General features: G+C 40.5%; 2 protein-coding genes and 1 long non-coding RNA gene across 4 annotated transcripts in view; 1 reads left to right on the plus strand and 2 right to left on the minus strand.

The window, feature by feature from the left end:
* The window catches only part of ARL13B (ADP ribosylation factor like GTPase 13B), a 51,754-nt gene extending 50,802 nt beyond the window's left edge, over positions 1 to 952 (minus strand). The window contains exon 1 of the mRNA XM_048071694.2: positions 835 to 952. The gene's annotated coding sequence lies outside the window, so the exon portion shown is untranslated. The remainder of the gene's footprint in view (positions 1 to 834) is intronic.
* PROS1 (protein S) overlaps positions 40 to 20,366 on the plus strand; it is a 37,242-nt gene continuing 16,915 nt past the window's right edge. For both annotated transcript variants that reach the window (XR_010833436.1, XM_067001965.1), the window contains exons 1-7: positions 40 to 197; positions 7,625 to 7,782; positions 8,876 to 8,900; positions 9,225 to 9,311; positions 13,004 to 13,126; positions 13,279 to 13,401; positions 15,544 to 15,669. Coding sequence is in view for 1 of the 2 variants with exons in the window: in XM_067001965.1 (XP_066858066.1) it covers positions 119 to 197; positions 7,625 to 7,782; positions 8,876 to 8,900; positions 9,225 to 9,311; positions 13,004 to 13,126; positions 13,279 to 13,401; positions 15,544 to 15,669 (721 nt within the window). In the remaining variant the exon portion in view is untranslated. The remainder of the gene's footprint in view (positions 198 to 7,624; positions 7,783 to 8,875; positions 8,901 to 9,224; positions 9,312 to 13,003; positions 13,127 to 13,278; positions 13,402 to 15,543; positions 15,670 to 20,366) is intronic.
* LOC106039471 (uncharacterized) overlaps positions 1,101 to 20,366 on the minus strand; it is a 185,896-nt gene continuing 166,630 nt past the window's right edge. The window contains exons 11-12 of the long non-coding RNA XR_010833467.1: positions 7,110 to 7,137; positions 1,101 to 1,592 (exon numbers count right to left, since the gene is read on the minus strand). This is a non-coding gene — a long non-coding RNA (uncharacterized lncRNA). The remainder of the gene's footprint in view (positions 1,593 to 7,109; positions 7,138 to 20,366) is intronic.

A 20,366-nucleotide genomic window follows, 5' to 3' on the forward strand; every position in this document is an offset into this window, starting at 1 on the left:
CGGAGCGTCAGCCAATCAACGGCCGGTCCGGGCTACGGTGCGGCCCGCCCCCGGCCCCTCCCTCCCTCAGCGGGCGGCCCCGCGGAGCTGCCGGCGCCCCCCGCTCCCCGCCGCAGCCATGAGGCCGCGGGGCGGCCGCTGCCCGCCGCTGCTCGCCCGCCTGGCGCTGCTCGCCGCCCTGGCGGAGGCCGCGACCTGTGAGTGGGGCGGGGGCCCGGGGGCGGGGGGCGGCCGCTGCTCGCGGGTAACCGGTGACAGGAGCAGAGGGAATGGCCCCAGGTAGCCGGGGGGGGGCTCAGGTTGGAAATTCGGAGACGTTTCCGCTCAGGAAGAGCGGTCAGGCGTTGGGACGGGTTGCCCAGGGGGGTGGTGGCGTCACCGTCCCTGGGGGTGTTCAAGGAGAGGTTGGACGTGGTGCTTAGGGACGTGGTGTGGTGGGTGACATTGGTGGCAGGGGGTGGTTGGACCTGACGGTCGCGGTGGTCTCCGCCAACCCTAGTGGTCCTCTGCACGGTGCTGCTCTTCCCCGCCCAAGCCTTTGGGCTGGGCACCGAGGCAGCGCGTATCTGGGGCACCCGGACCCGCAGCGCAAAGCAGCCCCTTCCTGCCGCGCCTCACTAATCATTAATCAGGCAGGAGAAACAGCTGATGTTTGCTATTCAGACTTTTGTTTGAGTGCTCGGGATGCGGACTGCGAAGGGAGCAGCATGGAAAGATAAGAGGTCATTTTATAAGGGAGCTTCCCATAGGTCCTAAAAAGAAACCTTTCTCGTCACGTCCCTTTCTCCTGGTTTCATAACGCTTTCTGTTCCGTTTACCTTCTCCGCTGCATACCTTGCCCGCTTTCTTTTCTCTGAACAGTGGGAAATGAGAAGCCGTCGTAGCCTTGTGAAATATCTGCGGTTCGTGTACTCCAGTTTCCCATCTGCAGCTCTGAACAATGCCAGGCATTTCTGTGATGGGGGGAAAAAATATTAATACTGCAGCTTGTGCCATACAATAATCATAAAGGAAAGTTGCCTGTCTGCAGTTTTCTATCATGAACAGACAGAAATCAATCTGGGACAAATCTTTGTCCCAGAAGGACAAAGAGGGGCAAAAATCTTCGGGGTTTATTGCATCTGAAAAAGCTACTTGGGCTGTTCTTGTTCATCTAAATGGCTGATCAATTTTAAACTAAACTCATCTCAGTAGTAACTTGCTACAGCGAACAGCGCAGAATGAGTTACAAGCTTAATAAATGTTTCTGTTGGCCAGCTTAATTGTGTTTAAGTTTACGAAAAGTCTTTTAATATGTTAGAAAGAAGTAAATAAGGGATTCTTTATGGTCCTACAGGTGCTACTTATTGGTTTTCTTTTACCTTAAAAAGCTTTTAAAAAAAGAAGTCTGCAATATCAAAGACTCAAATACAAACCTTGCGAACTTCAACCAGTTGTCCTAAACATATGTGTTATCATGATGTTCTTGTAATCCACACCATCTGCCTGTGATCCCTGTACCCTGCAATCATCTGCAGGAATGGTGCCTGATCCCTCTGGACAGATCGGTCAATATCCAGACCTCAGTGTGAAATCCATGTCTGCTATACACCCTATGGCAGGATCACAGTATTAGTCTGCAAGAATCTGAGAGCAAGAGCCATCTTGGTTAATTATCATAAATGTTTAGAAAGCAGGATAAACAGTTGACTAGTTTAGAAACTAATCGTAGCTGCTCCTCCAGGGAGATGTTTTGCATAGTGTTTGGAAGTGAAGATCTCAATAGTACATGGTCTAAATACATGCACATGCCTGGATACGTGCATCTATGTGCATATAAATAGCACACTTTTGCTCCCGTTGTTGGAAGAACTTGATTTGGAAAAATGAGGGCTTTCTTTGTGATTGTCTGCAGCTAGGAAATCTTCCATTACTATGTTGGCTTCTGATGTCAGGTATACAACCTAGTGCAGCTGTATTTGGGCCAACATCCTGTGAAGGACAAGCTTTGGATAAGATGTAGTACAGGCAAACATTAGCAGACAGTTGGCTTTGTTTTGTTGGTTACCTAAACCTTATGTCACTGAGGAACATTTCAGAAGACTCTGGTTGCTGGAATTGCAGAGCTGATTGCAGTACACCTGATGTACAAATCAGGTGACCCTGCTATCTAGAATGGCATCCCATTTAATTTTTATCCAGTTCGCTCAGTCTTCAGAGTTTCTGTGAGAGGGCACTAGCAGGCTGCGATGCCTTTGGGTGTTGGATAGCAGCTCTGAGCTGTGCAGGTTTATGGCTGGCTGTGTGTACACTACAAAACAGCTGTAAGGAACCCCTCTGTCTCATCCTCTGCCCCATTTTTTTTTTCTTTATCAAGAGTATTCCTTTTAAAGGTGTTTGATAATGAATTACTGCACTGTGACTGTACAGCACCAGCTGAAACTGTAGTCAGGTTTTCCATGAAGCTTCAGTGATATTTAAATGAAATACACCGAGATCATTAAGGGTTAACCACTGGTTTGGCAGGGGCAGAAGTTCACTGGAGTTTCCTGTAATCAACCTGGCAGCAGTAGCCATGAGGACAGTTGTTGTTGTTTTTTTCCTAATAAAAGTTCTATCATTATCCTTGTAAGGAAAGACCAGTTGAGTAAATAGACTAAATCTGTGCATGTGAATTGAAGCATTTGCAGTAAAAATATGGCATTTGCAGTGAGTTACATATCTTATTTACATTCAAAAGTTGTAAGAAATCAGCTTAAGAGGAGGCAAAACTGCTGTGTTGTAGAGGAACAAACAGACCTGCTTCCATTACTCTACTGTATTCAAACCAGGTAGGTAGCGTTAGAGCTGGCACAACATCCCCAAGCACATCATGCTTGGAATTTTCTTGCATGTTATTTATTGAAAAGGCATGTCAAAATGAAAATGATGTCGCTAAAAGGTCAAAATAAGATTGCTTAAAGTCAGCTGTGAATTAGGACTCATCTTCAGCTCCGAGCCTCTGCCCCAAAGCCCTATCAGCATGCTTGCAGTGGTCATAACCTCTAATGTAAACACAGTCAGCAGGAGAGTTTTTCTGCTTGCACGCTTGTTCTGTCTTTCACAACAGCATAAAGTGGTGAAAGCGCTTTTCTGCCAGCATAATCACATCTACTTGAATCTTGTGCATTTTAAGACCTTCCAAGAGAGCTTTGTACTGCAGTCCAGGCCTTACTACTGTTACACAAAATTTTCCTTTTTTTTTTTTTTGTCATTCCTATTACTTAGAACAGATGGATTAACTTCATCCTTCTCGTTAGTCTGCTTGTATGTAACGACAACTATGGACACCTACCCCAATTAATTAAAATGATGCTACTAGCAACGGTTGGTGAAAAACAAATTACCAAATTGTTTTTCTGGGTGTGCTTTCCCATGCAGCTTCAGGCTTAGAAGAGTTCTCAGTAGGGCCCTTCTTGTCCTGTGATCTTGCCATGCTTTTTGCCAGTCTCGCAGCAGGCAATGTTAGTGGTGGTCTCGTGGGTTAAAAGAAAAGTTTCAGGAAATCCACAGCTACAGCAGTTTTCAAGTCATTGCCCCTCCTAACTGCTGTGTAAAGGATGAGCAACAACTCGAAAATCCAACTCTGTCTCTTGAAACATGTTAGTAGCCTGTAAGATGTACTTACGCCATACCTTAAAATTTGTGAGAGCGGGAAGCAGCAGATGAGGACAGCAAGCTTGAGCCTTTTCTTTTGCATCAAGAATTTACCTCTGGGACTGGGGGCTTAGAAAGTAAGGTGAGCCTTTTCTTTCCCTGGGCAGTTTTCTTGTGGCTCAGTCTTCCCCCAACAGTTCTTTCCGCTCTCCGGTAAGACTCCCACATACACGAACAATGTCTGTCAGGAGGAACGAATCCTCCAATTCCAGACTGATGCCTGCTGAAATACTGAGGAGTGGGGAAGGACACAAGCTGACCTCTTCTCCTTGCATTTCTGAGTACCTTGCTGGTTGCTTTCTGAGATAAAGGTGTGCTTCCGAGCTTCAGAGGTATGCTGTAGGAGGTCTGCCTTATCCTCAGAAGGTCTTACCTACTGCCTTACCGTAAAGATTAGTCTTGTCAAATGCACCAAGCAAATAAATCAGTTTGAAACTACAATCTTATCCTGCATCAAATACCTTTAGGATGCTGTAACAGAAAGGTTTCTTCAGGTCGTCATCATCCAGTGTTGAAACGCTCCAGAGTTCTCGTCATCACTTGATAGAGAGCTTTAGTAAAGGGTGTAGGGTGCGTTGGTTTTGAGCTGTACCTGTCACCTGAAAACTATTCTGCCTTCAAGTTTTGGACGTCATTAGCTGCTCCTTCTAATAAACCTTTTATGTTTTTCTTTCCTGTTAGTGCACTGGGAGGCTGTTTTCTGACAGTTGTGTGCTGGCGTATCTCATAAGGGTACTCTGGGTCTGAGGCATTACATGAACATAAACAATTCTCAGTTGACTATGTCTGCTTAAATCGATCTCCACAGACTGGTGATGAATATGCAAGTACACCGTGTCTGGTGTGCACTGCAGGTGCTGTGACCCTCTCACAGTTATCCTGGTCTGAGAGGTTACGTTGTGTGAAAGCTGGTGAAAGGAGGGCAGGTGCAGAAGTGCTAAGCTCTCTAGTTAACATATGTCAGCCATGCTCTTTAACCCTACAAGCTGGACTTCTTCCAATTATGCTCATCCATTTTTCTCTTAATCGCACCACAAGTCCAAAAATAAAAGCAACGAGGCAGTCTAATTTAGTTGCTGTTCCTGTAATATTGTGTGCTCTGCAAAGAACATTGAAGCTAACAGACATCACAGAATCATCTAGGTTGGAAGAGACCTCCAAGATCATGTAGTCCAACCTCAGCCCTAACACTAACAAGTCCTCCACTAAACCATATCACTAAGGGCTACATCTAAACGTCTTTTAAAGACCTCCAGGGACGGTGACTCAACCACTTCCCTGGGCAGCCCATTCCAATGCCTAACAACCCTTTCAGTAAAGAAGTTCTTCCTAACATCCAACCTAAACCTCCCCTGGTGCAACTTTAGCCCATTCCCCCTCATCCTGTCACCAGGCACGTGGGAGAATAGACCAGCCCCCACCTCTCTACAGTCTCCTTTAAGGTACCTACAGAGAGCGATAAGGTCTGCCCCTGAGCCTCCTCTTCTCCAGGCTGAACAACCCCAGCTCCCTCAGCTGCTCCTCGTAAGACTTGTTCTCCAGACCCCTCACCAGCTTCGTTGTCCTTCTCTGGACTCTCTCGAGCACGTCCATGTCCTTCTTGTAGCAAGGGGCCCAAAACTGAACACAGTACTCAAGGTGCGGCCTCACCAGAGCCGAGTACAGGGGGACAATCACTTCCCTAGCCCTGCTGGCCACACTGCTTCTTATGCCAGCCAGGATGCTGTTGGCCTTCTTGGCCACCTGAGCACACTGCTGGCTCATATTCAGCTGACTATCAGCCAGTACTCCCAGGTCCTTCTCTGCCAGGCAGCTTTCCAACTACTCTTCTCCCAGCCTGTAGCTCTGCTTGGGGTTGTTGCGCCCCAGGTGCAGGACCCGGCACTTGGCCTTGTTGAACTTCATACAGTTGACCTCAGCCCATCGGTCCAGCCTATCCAGATCCTCCTGCAGAGCCTTCCTTCCCTCGAGCAGATCGACACACACACCTAACTTGGTGTCATCTGCAAACTTACTGAGGGTGCACTCGATCCCCTCATCCAGATCATCGATAAAGATATTAAAGAGGACCAGCCCCAGCACTGAGCCCTGGGGGACTCCACTAGTAACCGGCCTCCAACTGGATTTGGCTCCATTCACCCCAACTCTTTGGACCCGGCTATCCAGCCAGTTTTTAACCCAACAAAGCGTACGCCAGTCCAAGCCACGAGCAGCCAGTTCCTTGAGGAGAATGTTGTGGGAAATGGTGTCAAAAGCCTTACTGAAGTCAAGGTAGACCACATCCACAGCCTTCCCCTCATCTACCAAGCGCGTCACTTTGTCATAGAAGGAGATCAGGTTCGTCAAGCAGGACCTACCCTTCATAAACCCATGCTGACTGGGCCTGATCGCCTGGTTGCCCTGCAAGTGCTGCGTGATGACACTCAAGATAATCTGCTCCATGAGCTTCCCTGGCACTGAGGTCAAACTAACAGGCCTATAGTTCCCCAGGTCTACCCTGCGGCCCTTCTTGTAGATGGGCGTCACATTTGCTAGCCGCCAGTCAACTGGGACCTCCCCCGATAGCCAGGACTGCCGATAAATAATGGAAAGCGGCTTGGCCAGCTCCTCCGCCAGTTCGCTCAGTACCCTCGGGTGGATCCCATCCGGCCCCATCGACTTGCGTACATCCAAGTGCTGTAGCAGGTCACCAACCATTTTCTCATGGATAGCGAGGGCCACATTCTGCTCCCCATCCCCTTCCACCAGCTCAGGGTACCAGGTATTCAGAGAACAACCGGTCTTGCTGCTAAAGACTGAGGCAAAGAAAGCATTGAGCACCTCAGCCTTTTCCTCATCTTTTGTAACTAAGTTTCCCCCCGCATCCAGTAAAGGATGGAGATTCTCCTTAGTCCTCCTTTTTGCATTGATGTATTTGTAAAAACGTTTTTTGTTATCTTTAACGGCAGTAGCCAGACTGAGCTCCAGATGAGCTTTGGCCTTTCTAATTTTGTCCCTGCACAGCCTCGCAACATCCTTATAGTCCTTCTGAGTAGCCCCCCCTCTTTTCCAAAGATTATAAACCCTCCTTTTTCTCCTAAGCTCGAGCCACAACTCTCTGCTCAGCCAGGCTGGTCTAGTTCCGCGTCAGCTCGTCTTTGGGCACGTGGGGACAGACCGCTCCCGAGCCATTAAGATTTCCTTTTTGAGGAGTGCCCAGCCTTCCTGGACTCCTCTGCCCATCTTTCTATTTCATACAATTTCCCAACTCATTTCTTCACCAGTTGTGTAAGAGTCAATACAATAGCAATAACAAGATACGTGAAAATTAGGAATGACACATAACACAATGGATCTGAAATACAGAAGTTAACTAGGATTCTATTTTACCAGTGTAAAACGTGAATGTATTTGCAGGTTCTCTGCCTTGATATTTCTCAGAATATCATTCTCACCTTTTAACTTGCCATGTTCTTTATGGTTCTGAAAAATAAAATGGCGTTATGTTAATTACATATAACAGGTAGCCTGATTTTATAGGACACATTTTTGGTCTCACATAAGTTAAACAGGATCAGAAAATTTACTTCTAGGTCACTGAAAGAGGTAACATAAAAAGCTTAAGGGCATTTTTCCCATTAGTCAGTCACATCTCTCTCTTCGCAATATCTGTAGTTAAAAATGTATTGTCCTGCATGAGACATTTAAACTGTGCTTCAGGCATAGCACTGTACGAACTTGTTATGGTGACTTGGCATTTTTGGGGGGTCAGAAACAGCTAGCATATATACCAAAATCAGAGTCCTGGAATGCTCTTTCTCATGTTTTCCAATATCATAGGAAACTGCCACTTCATTAGTAAGCATTTATTTATTTATTTATTTGTATTAGAGCCCCATAAGAGTCCTGTTTACAGCATTTCTTTCAGCAGTTAAAAAATAAATAACAAAGCTCCTTTGTTTCTACCAAGTTTTGTCCCAGCGGTATGCCTCCGAGTTCCTGGTGAGGAAACGTCGAGCAAATTCTTTTATGGAAGAAAGTAAGAAGGGAAATTTAGAAAGAGAGTGTATTGAAGAATTATGCAATAAAGAAGAAGCAAGGGAAATCTTTGAAAATAATCCTGAAACTGTAAGTACCTCATAAATATCTATGAGGTAGATAGTAGTACTTTGCAGTGGGAAAGCTAGAATTACATAGAATTCACACTGTAAAGCTAACAGCAGCAAGAAAAAAAACTTGCAGACCGAGAACTGTCTTGAAAGTCTTTTGTCTATAGAACCTGCACAATTAATAACAAAGACCGTATGAGCAAAGAGAATACTTGAGTAGATATTATTTTAAATTCAACTACGGATCACCAGTTTTAGGCCACAGTTGTCTGCAAGCATTCCATGTGGGGAAACTCTGTTGGCTTCAATTAAAATTTTACACAGAGAAGGCATAGCAGTGCAGCCCTTTTAATGAAGGAATGGAACATATTACTGGGAGCTTTTTTCCTAGTGGGGAAGACGCTGTTCCATGGTTCATTCCCACTGCACGTTATTTAGCATTAAGTATATTTTATATAGCTTTGTACTGTAAAGGGGTTATTACATACAAAATATATGTGATTAAAATTAATTCTTGTTTTGCAAACTATGCAACAGGTCTGTCTTCTGTCCATGATAATGTTGCATGTATTTGGATATCCTGTTTATTAACATTTAAGTACAAAAATTAAGTAATCTCAGTAATCAGTCTTTAAAAAAAAAAATCTGTTTTAGTAACACTTTTCACTTCATTTGGAATGAATTGCTTGTGAAATTCAATCTACTCCATTTGTTTGTTTGTTTGGGGGGTTTAAAAATTGAAATAAAGGAGACTGCTCTCTATCCTGTAGTAATATTGGGCAAGATCCTTCCATTCTAAGAGACAGGTTTCAAGTCATTTTGACTTACAATTCATTTTCACTGCCACTTTTCATTGATACTTTGAAAGTGTCCAATTCAGTGCAGAATCTTCTCTCCACTGAGTCCTGAATTAGGAAATAATCTGCTATTTTAAACTAACCAATAGTGATACAGAAAACTTGGTATGTATTCTAAGAATCGAAGTGATCTTCTTTCTTGCTTCTTTTATAGTTATAATACAAATTTATTTTAGAACATATCTGGTGTATTTTGCTGTTAATTCTATCTACCTTTGTTTTTTCTTACTCGTTGTTTTTCTTTTCTTTGTGCAGGAGTATTTTTATCCCAAATATTTAAGTAAGTACAAGAAACCTGAACAACTCTAGTATGTCATTCCACTGGCCTTCTTATTTGGATAATACTAGTTTTGTTGTTCTGCCCATACCATTTGAATGATTTCCATGCTGATGATAATGCATGGTAGCTCTTTGGCAGTTTACTGTGCTTAGATCCCAGCAGAGGCACTCAGAAGGTTGGTCTGTGATCAGCTGTCCTTAATATGCCCAGACAAGTTTTCTGATTCAAGCTGTGAGAACAGACTCTTTGAAGATGCCATGCAAAGCTGTTATAATTTCAGACTAAGTGAGCATTTGTATCACGTGTGTGGGTTTACGTTCGCAGGCTGCCTTGCCTCCCATCGAGCAGGGGTTTTCAGGGTTACTGCAGTTACTCCAGATTCTCCAGCTGACCTGAGGGCTTGCGTCAATGGTAAGCGCTGCTGCTAGATACTTTACCTAACGCACTCGCGTCTAAAAACACACGTGCCTGGTGAGAAAGTAGTTCTCGCTGGTAGAAAGAGAGACAAATCTCCATATTAACTCAGGCAAACGCAATTACCTGGAACAGAAACTGACGAAAAATTTAGGTGGTAGCGTTTTCAGAGTAAGAGGGGTAAGTGACTGGTTTTAATTTTATAAAGCATAGTGGAGAAGAAACATAATTAACTGCAAAATGGAAGGCAGAATTCTTCCAGAATCACAGAACAGTGTGCTGCCTCAGCTCACCAGTGTTCCCCCGTATGTCCTCTGTGCAATGCCATGTCTTTAGTAATTATGCCCAACTCTTTCAGTCTAGTAGGTCTTGTTTTGTCAGCTAAGGGAAGAGACCACCTGGTAAATTTCATCGTTGTACTTTGTTTTGGCCCATGGTTACCCTGTAGCCCTTCACATTGTGGGTAACATAACCAGCTGAAAAATCCAGAGTAGCTAGAAGATACAATGACTTACCTCAGAGGCAAGAAGGTTACAAAGCAAGAAATGTGCAATGTTGCTCATATATGTAGTTTTTATGCCAATACATGATTTCAGTGTGAACTGTTTTTTCTAGTGAATTCACAGGAAGCATCTATACCGTATTCCCTACTTGTCACAGGAGAAACATCTCTCTAAACCTCTTAAACCTTTACAGCTTAGATACATCAAAGACGGCTTCTTATCCTTAGGCATCTGACCCTGTTTTTCTCACTGAAAACAACAGAAGGCAAAACAATCCTTAATGACACTGCACATGGTCATGGATGAACATATTTTCCAGATCACTTGGCCAACGTGCGTGCTGTCACAAACTAAAATGTACTCCCATTCACATCACTCTTTCTCACTCATTAAAGGTCCTGGGAGGAAAGAATCTAGCAGAGTTGTGTGAATGTGCAGTGTTTCCATATTAGCCAGTGAAAACCAGTTTACTTGATAGTCATTTTATTTCTCCATTTGGGTTCACGTAACAAAATCAAAGAAAAAAAGTCTGTTGCTATTGGTCAGTCACCAGGAAAATGGACAAGTTAAGAGAGGATGAATAAATTTGTCAAGTGTTTTTGCCTGAGCATTCAGAGGACTTTATGCAGAGCATTTCTGGAAAAGAACTACTGCCGAGAAAGCAGGATATAAAATTCCCATGGATATAAAATTCCCATTAAGTCTATAACTTTTTTTTTAATGTATATTCATTGAGGCAAATGTTTAGTGATAGTGAATATCAAACATTTTTTCATTTTAAAAGTTTTGTCTTTCAGAACTTATTTATCCAAGTTGTTTTGATACTGTCAAAATGAAAAATCCAATTTTCCTAATGAGAAAAAAGTGATTATAACAAACAGCTTGTAATACAATGACTAGTTTGAATCTCAAGATGGAAAATCAAGGGAAAAAAGTAACAGTGCAAACAGAACTGAAAAATAATTTTACTATGTTCAGATAGAAGACCCTTTCTTAAACATTTCTAATCCAAACAAGTATCTAAGCTGTATCATTAAGTTCCTGAACATCTCATCGCATAATTGCATACTTAACATATTTTGAAAATAAGCACTTAAAAAAAAAAACAACATTTACATCTATCAGCTTACCTTGACACATCTCCTGGATACCAAAGACTCTGAGTGGTAGAAGATACAGGTACGAGCATACATTTCTTGCCACCTACCCTTTTCACGGGAAACTAAGTAGATCTTCTGACATTTAATTGTTGTCACAAACGTTTCTCAAGAAGCGTTGCTGGGTTGTGGGTTAGAAGGTGCCTCAGATTGGGAAAAGAGGAACACCAAGCCCACTTTTGGAAAAAGCAGATGCAACGCTACTGTCCCTTCTGTGGCATCTAAATCAGTCATCCATGGACATTTGGACATGGATGTCCACAGACATGGACTCTTTGTCCAGTCCTATTCATCCTGTCTCGTCTTCCTCCTCTAGCATATTTTACCAGTTCTCCTTTTTAAACTCATTTTCCCCAGTTCTCTTCCCTTCTACATACTTTATTCACCTTATTCCATCTATACATACTTTGCACTGACAACCTAATCCATCTTCTCTCAGTTCAGACTGTCACGAACCATCACTGCTTTTGGCTCAGAAACATTTACGCTCAATTGTGTTCTGCAGTTGCATACTCTAAGGGTATCTTCTACATCTATTCCTTATGAAATACTTTGCTTATACCAAACCTAGTTCACACACTTGTTTCTTGACCTACAAAAGCAGCAAATAAGCAAGAAAGAGAAAAAAAACAGTTCTAGAACTTACAATTGGAAATTATTCTGACAAGAATCATACATCAAGCTTATTCCTTTTATTTCTTCTTCACAATTTGTTCTGTCAGTCTTCACCCGTAATGAGTCATTTGGTCTGCAGCATGAATATTAAATAACATGCAGTAGCTATTCGAAAGATACTGTTTAGTTCTGGAGTTTAGCTGGCTTGCGAGGTTTGAGATTTACTTACAGCAGAATTTAATTACAAGTAGATTTAATTGGCAAATATACTAACACAGATTTTGTTAAGCTTTCTTTCTCACAGAAGGCTAAACATATAATTCTATGGATATCAGTTCTTTAGTTCTTTTCAGTAAAGTAAGAAACATCTAAGAAATCCAGTGAGGCCTTAGTAACAGAATCACAGCAACTTTCAGTCTCCAGGAACACTTGCTCCTGCTGCTTTCTTGAATCTGAACATCACAAAATCCTTCCTTTTTATTCTTATTTGTTCTTTTAGTGTTTTTTTTTTGTTAGGTTGGTTTTTTGTTGTTGTTGTTTGGTTTTTTAGAAAGTGTGCCTCAAAATGACATCCCAGAACTGTACAAGAACATAATTTTGAAGTAGAAACAATATATTTGTAATTATGAGGGGTCTGCAGAAAAATAATCCATAAAGCTACCAGCATATTCAAGAAAAGTAAATGTGAAGATGCCTTGTGTAGCATGCTGATGTAAATTTATGAAAATAGTGAGAAAAGTTAAAAGACCTTACGTATTTTGGGTAGAGCAAGACGACAGTGAATTCTGTTCTCTGCCCCAAACTGTGTATTTTGAGCTTTCTTTTCTGAAATCTTGCCAGTATGCATAAAGAGTCTTCAATTGCTCTTTCCAATCCAAATTTTGGTTTGTCATTTAAGTTAGTAGCTGTGAAAGGTGACAGCGTTAGATACTAACATATCCAGTCTACCCAAAGAACCTGAGTAGCAAAGGCAACCTGAGGTATAAGGTTCTTAAACACGATCCTCCTTGAATGGGGAAAGTCATCACTTGAATTGTATTCTCAAATTTTTGGTGCTGAAACTTTGGTATTTCTACTGAAATTTTGTGGTAACTTGATGAGGCAGAGCACTGTTCTTTAAAAAGTGGAATAAGTCCTTCAAATTTAGTGAAATAGTATCGTCTTCCTTTTTTCTCAGTTTGCAGGGATTAACATGGCTTAGTGAGTCATTTGGTTTTTAGTTGTTTTCTGCAGGACAAAGGAGGCGTGCTGGTGGCTTTTTAGCAAGATTTTTATATGGATATTTGATCTTATGCATCAAGTGCCTTCCTATTTTATGAAATGTACCTGCGGGAAGACAGAAAGAAGGACTAAAGCTATCCTTGAGGGAAAACAACCCCTAATAACAAGTATTTCTAATGTTTTCCTCCCACAGAAATTTCAAACCAGTGTAGCCCTCTGCCATGCTATGTAGATGGATATAAGGATTGCATAGATGGACAAGCCAAATACACATGTATCTGTAAACCAGGATGGCAAGGAGAGAATTGTGAAGAAGGTATAGTCTCTAACCTCCTTACAATATCAGTTCTCAGGAACACAGTTACATATAAAACACTGAATACTATCAGATCTTTAAGTATACCTACAGTCACAGAGGTGTGAATGAATGCTTTCCCCTGAGCAGAGATTATTTTGCTTTTCTTCAAGATATAAATGAATGTGAAGACTTCAATGGAGGTTGTAGCCAACGCTGTTCTAATTTACCCGGAAGCTACCGTTGTTTATGTGAAGATGGCTACTTCATGCTTTCAAATAAACGGGACTGCAAAGGTAGGAAGTGAGTCTTAAGGAGAATTTCATTACATAACAATACACTGCCTATCAGCTATAGAGGAAAGTAGCCTAGTAGTTCCACAAATGTTCTAAGTCTGCAGAAGCTTGCGTTGCCCCTGACAGAAGCAGGCCTTCTTCAGCCTGGCTCCTCATCCCACCTCCTATCTTACACTACTGCAAACATTTGTGCAACTGTATAGTGAAAAAGATGAAGGAACTGAGGTGGTTAAAACGACACTGGGTTTAAAAAAAAAAAAAAACGGAAAAAGATTGAAAAAAGCTTGATACCATGATACTAGATACCAATTCCTTATTAGAGTATTGTAAAGGTTGTTTTAAACACTAACCAGTTTCACTTATCCTTTAGGCATGCTGAAACAAGAATATAGAGTGGTGCAACCAGCTAACAATGTTACCACTGAAATCCTCTCTGATAAACACTGATTTAGGCTTAGTCACTCCTAATATGTGATGCCCTTCTTTTCAGAGTTTGGAAGTTCATTGGAGAATAAATTATTAATGAATCTGCAAATGCTCTTTATGGAGAGAAAGATTTCTCTTTCACTCACACAGCATAAATTTTTCCCCGTACCTAAATGTGTTTATTATTATTGACCATGACCTACGTGCTGCATTCTACTCCAGAAAAAAAAAATTATTAACTCATAGCTAGCAATTCCCACTCAGGGAAAAAAAAAAAAGTAACCTCATTTCATTTTAACATTTTTTTTCCCCCTGAACTGTTCCAACAGTTTTGGGTAATGTCAAATAACTCAGGAAGCCAGACCTGAGGGCCATCTGCCACTGTCTCTACCTTTAGTCTCTATATTTTTGTGAATGAATACTTTCAAAAGAAATTCCAGAAGAACGTAAGATGGCTGTTGCGTGAAATAGGGCAAGCAGATAAGCTGGTTAGAATCTCTGCAGTTCTTGGAAAGATGTTGGAAAAGTTGTCTAAAAAAAATCAAAGAAAAATACACTAACAGTTTAATAACTTGGATCAATGAGACACAAGTTTAGAAATAACTCTGATTCTTTGCAGAATTTTTAGCATAATGCTTGGCTAAAAAAGCGCTAGTTCTTTTCAGTTAGTTAACACTAGAATCAATGAGTAACAGACAAAGTGAAATAACCAGCCAACACACACAAAAAAAAGTCTTCACCGAGAAGTAGAGCTTTACACTATTTTCGGTAGTGATGTAAGTACAAATCTGACTACTGATCATTCAAAGACTCTCAGACTGACAAATAACAGTAAGAACTAAACAGCCTGAGTACCAGTATGATTTGATAAACTGGATTTACATATCTCCTTACATCCAACTATAAAATTATACACCAAGAAATTTGAAGTGCACAAGACAAATGTCAAAAAGTAGACTGTATTCTGGACAGCTTTGACTTCAAAAACACTTTGAATCCTCACAAGCAGGTAACAGAATCTGTTCTCCCCATGCAGTGCTGTTTCAACAACTACTACAAAACCATGGAGAAGACTAGAATGATCCTTGCACGTGCAAGTGGGAATTGAAGTACTACCAGGGATCTGTTATTTTTTTGTCTACAAAATATTTAGTTTGATATATGTTATATCCACTTGTCACATCTGCATTTTGAAAACAACATTGAAAAATTGGAAACAACACTAAAATGGTTGAAAGGATGGAGAAACAGTGAGTGACTTGAACACCTGTCAACGTAGCCAATTCAAAGAAGATTGTGACATGAATTGATTGTAGCATGCAAGAAACTGATGGAATTATTTCTTGTCTTTCTGTATGTCTTTTTATAAAATAAGATTTTATTACGCACTGTGGTTTAGTTTCTAGGAAATCTGCACTCTTTTTCTCTTATTGCTTTCCTAGATATGCATCTCTTTTCCTGTTATCCACAGAACACGAGAAAATGTTAAAGGTAGGCAGGCAGAGAATTCATTTTCACTGAGGGCATACAGAAATGCCTTTCACAGACCTCTGGAAGTCTTTACTGTTATAGTTATAGTCTGCTATAAAATCGTGACAAACCTAGCAAGGAAACCAGTTTGCCAGCCTCACTAAGTTCTTACAGTTTTGGTTAGGGTTAGGAAAAAATAGTATGCAAGAGATTCACTTGTTTTTAGTAACTTGTTTGTATTTCTAGATATAAATGAATGTGCATTACATCCAAACATCTGTGGGACAGCCATCTGTAAGAATACCCTGGGAAAATATGAATGTGAATGTGCGGAAGGCTACACTTATAATTCAACATCCAAAAACTGTGAAGGTAGGTCTTTCCCCCATGCTTCCCTCCCTCCTTATCTTTTTTTTCTTCCTCCTCTTTTCATTTTTGACTCTACTGCTATAGCAAACTCCAGCATCTCTTCTAGTGGTGTATTGATTAATCTTCATATTGTTTATTGTGATATGACTCAATTGTTTGTTCTTTCAAGGGCCCAAGTAGGTGATATTGTGCAGTATGTGCAGTTGCAATGACTTGCTCCCAGGTAGTCGGGGGTTACCATGTATTCCAATGTTTGCTGCATGCTAAGCAACTTCATCAGTTCATACGAGCAATGTCACCTGTCCCACTGTAGAAAGGACTTTGTCCTAGCTATCAAACCATCAAGCACGTTTCTTTCAGATAACTTGAAGCAATGTGTTAAGCATCTGGACATTAGTAGAGAGTCTTACACCCTGTTTTTAAGCATCATTACAGTTATAAGGATGGAATATTTGACATCAGCCAGTTTAATATATACCCATAACTCAAGATACGTTATAGGAAAAGCAATTAAAAGTACTTATTTAGTAATTCCAAACCAGCTGAGACACTTAAAAAATACTTATAAGGAGACAATCACCAAAAATTAAAGCCATACTTAATCTATTGGTCTCAAAAATTTGAAAAGCTTCTCTATATCCACTGTTTAGGTTGTTTAGGTGCTTATTTAGCTCTCACGGCCAGGAACTCAGTCTCTCTGTCCTTTGTATGTCCTTAGATTTAAGATGCTGGAAAGAGTTTTTCACTGTATTTGGTGAAATTTTAAATACCATTCAATTGTCTAAGCCTTCCTTGGGGTCTCTCGTTATGCTGGGAACTAATAACATTAGATTGAGTTGATCTTCATTCTAGGCTGGAAGTAAAAGCATAACAATTGCATAAAATATATATATTTTTTTTCAAAGACCTCACATTTAAAGTGAAAAAAATCTTCTCTATCCAGAAAAAGAGCTATTGAGGAAAAAAAAAAAAAAGGAGCTACATCAGAAGAATATTTTCTCAAGAGTATTTTTTTCTTAAATGAAAATCTGGAAGAAAAAAAAAAACAAAGTTCTGTAACGATTATGGCAAAGTTGAAAAGTACTGATAACTTGTGGTAAAGTAGCAAGAAGCCATTCTGACGAAGACCATCACAAAATAACCTTTTCAAGTACTGGAAGTATTTGTATAGCTGTCCTGCAGGGTACTTTATACTTCGCTATACATTTCAAAGTTGGTTTAGTACACAAATCAGAAATCAAATTTCAGTCATAAAAGAGAGAATGAGCTTTTAGAGTTTTGCTATGAACGGAATTTTTTGATGTTGCCTTTAAGAAAAGTACATCAGTGACTAGTTTTTATTTTAAATGCTACTTCTATGTTATTGTTCAAACAGACACAAAAGCAGCTTCTTGCTGGCTATGAATCTTTTGCTCCATGGCTTTTCATGCAGCATTCCTGTGACAAAGCTTTGTATAATGGTAATGATTACATATTCAGACATCTGCTCTTTGTCCCGTTACTACAGGATTAAAATTTTACTGACAATTTTGTGTCCCATTTTGAACGACATGCACTGGAATGGGAAAGACCTCACCATAATTAATCTAATTCTCACTACTCTCTGCAGATACGTGGGCTGCATCAAATTGAATTTAAGTATTATTTTTATTTTGAAACTGGGATCCCAAAAGATTGCAAGATGAAGACATTTAAACCAGCAAGTTTACCTCCTGGATGGAGCATAACGCTGCTAAGCTTTCAGATCTGGTTGTAACCATATTAAATGAGTCATCAAATCCTATCTAAGGATTGTATAGACAGAGAGGAACATAGCCTTCCAGAAAGACTAAATGACATTAGTTTTTCATTGCCATGTTACACGTAGGTGGCAAAATTCAATTACTCTTACTAGGAAAATCAGGTTTGCGTATAATTATGTATACATCTCTATGATGACAGTTACAATAGCATGGAAAAGATTTTTCTCCCAAGAATTCGTGGGAGCAATTGGCTGCAGTTCTTCATCCATACCTTTTACAAGACACTATCGGTGGAAAAAGTCTTTGTTCCATAGAAGTCATACAACTTTAGATACAAATTTATCTTCTCATACCTTTTGCAATTTTGAACATTCAGCCAAAAAAATGAAGGAAGAAGTATGCTTATTGTGTTAGTTGGGCCTGGCTTTCAGTCAGTGTATAGGAGATAAAGCATGCTAAAACCATATTTTAAAGAATTACCTAAATTTTTGGGAGGCCTCTCCCCATATTCTTCTTCCTTCTCTGGATAGGGAACTCCTCCTAAAGAGGTGACTGAACCAGTTAATCAAGCAGGACAGAGCATATCTGCATTCCAGGTATTAGTCCTCCCTAGCTCCTGGTATGAAAATTTGAGACAAGGAATAAAACTTTCCCTCATGAACTGTTTAACATACACAAGACACTGCTTACCTACATCCGTGCTCTGGGGAAATTACTGTTTCCCTAGCAGCACGTAGAACACCTCCCCTCTAGGACATGGTTTGCAGCTCCTTTATGGTCAGTTTTATCATATTTTCGCAACTTATCCAAAGCACGTTATTTCAGTCTTCCACTGACAGCAGCTGTATGAACCCAAGATGCTGCTCAAATTCATGGGTTTACATGAGAAGCTTCAGCTGACTGTTTTATGATCTGGGACTGACATTTGGACAGATATGAGGGAAGCCTTTGAAATTGCTCAAACAAGCATTCAAAGATGTTGAATACAACTTGGAACAAAAAAAAGTAGGATATTTTTAGTGTAATTAAAAACAAAACACCTTAGTCCCCTCCAGCCTGTGCAAGTCAATATTTCTATAACAGGACAATTAGCTCTGCATGGGAAGATTCATTTGGACTGATCAGGGATTGCAGAACAACTGCTGAGGAAGGAGACTTTCATAACTACTCAAGAAGCTTGCCTATTCTGCAGCTATCATACGCTCTGGAGGGAAACCTTACTCTTGAACATTAGGTTCATTTTGGCAATGGAAATTACACCCCTCACTCCCCCAAGACTGGTGCAAGTCTCCAAGTAATTGATTTAATAATAGAAATTCATCTGTCAGGCAGTGCGTGATAAGCTTTCATAACAACTTCATAAGCTTCTGTTTTTCTGCAGGCTCTGAGCCTGAGCAACGTGCTCAAAATGAACTACTGCTTTCAGAGAATTCAATACTCTGTTTTACTCTTGCTACAGGTTAGCTAGTGCTTATAGTTTTACTTTTGTACTGTAGCTGGGTATTCATGTGCCAGAAGTGGTAAAGAATCTTCCACAGGGAGCAATGCTTCCTGAAATGTCTGTACAGAATCAGGCTCCACTGGGAAGGGCTTGGGAAAAGAGTTGCTTCTCAGAGAGTCTCTCTACTTCCACTGCTCTCGGGAGACATTGAATTTTGTGGTTTACTGTTACATCTCCACAGTGAAGCAAGCTATAGGGATTTTTTTTTTCTTTTTTTTTCCTTCTCTGTGTGCTCAGGCCTAAGTGGATTTCCTAGCCTATTTAGATCCCTAAATGATCATACTGAGAATGAAATTTATTTTTCCAAAAACAGGCAGAACAGGAAAGGACAGAGAAAGCATTCTTCTCACCCATTGCATACTATCTCTAGGCTGTGTTTTGGAATTTGGCTCATTTGCATGTTTGATAAAATACAAAAAAACAACCAACCAAGCCAAAAAAACAGTGACAGAACCAGCTTGACCTTGTAACACATCATTTTATAGTCTTAGTTTTAAATGGACATCACACCACCAGTCACCAGAAGTTATTAGAAAATGACTTTCACAGCGGAACCCCTTGTACCAAGTTGATCTTGCAATCTATTGGGTTAGGTAATGCCCATCAAGACCATAAACAGTTTAATGACTTCCAAATGGAAAGGAGTACACATGCCAAATGAAAGAGAGGTGATCTAATTGCAGACAGAGGAAATAGAAGGGTCAGCTGCAATTATGCACCAGCAAAACATTTCTTAACAACTGACCAAATCCTGCTGCATGACTAATTTGTGAGCATTATCTCTGAGGCATATGGAAAGAAGTATGATTCAAACTCTAAAATAAGCACTTAGATATTGCAACCCATCCTTTTATCTTACTCACCTAAGTAGTACTACAGGTGACAAAAGCCAAAATGAATGAAGAAGGAATCAAGCCATGAGCAGAGCGTTGGTAATTTCCAGTTGCAGGAGTTTGCTTGTGCATACATACAAAGTAACATGTTTTAATAGGACAGTTTTCTCAAATCTGAGCAAAGAAAAACTCTTAACATTGACAGACATTCACCTCTGAAGACTGCAGTTTCAGGCACAGTCACAATTGAATTTATACATTTGTTACTTTAAAATAATTCAAATTATGGTGTTGCAACACAAAAGCCATCTGCAAAATGCTGTCAGATCAACTTGTTTCAACATCCATTCGTATATTTCTATATTAACAACTTATTTTATTCCCTTAGCTGAGATATTGAATTCATGAGGCATTTGAAGGATCAGAGAGAAGCAGGAAAATCTCCCCTGTAACCTTTTCTGCAGCTGTGTACCTAAGATCAGTTAGAATTTGAACAATCCAGAAAGCTGCAGTCATCAGCTCTCCAATTATATGTTAGGAACTGTCTTTCGATATGCATGAAACCTTTTACCAGAACAGGAAAACACCATCAGCAACACTTGCTGGTCAAAGATTTAAGGTCTT

Source organism: Anser cygnoides, chromosome 1, assembly GCF_040182565.1.
Source record: "Anser cygnoides isolate HZ-2024a breed goose chromosome 1, Taihu_goose_T2T_genome, whole genome shotgun sequence".
Classification (NCBI taxonomy): Eukaryota; Metazoa; Chordata; class Aves; order Anseriformes; family Anatidae; genus Anser; species Anser cygnoides.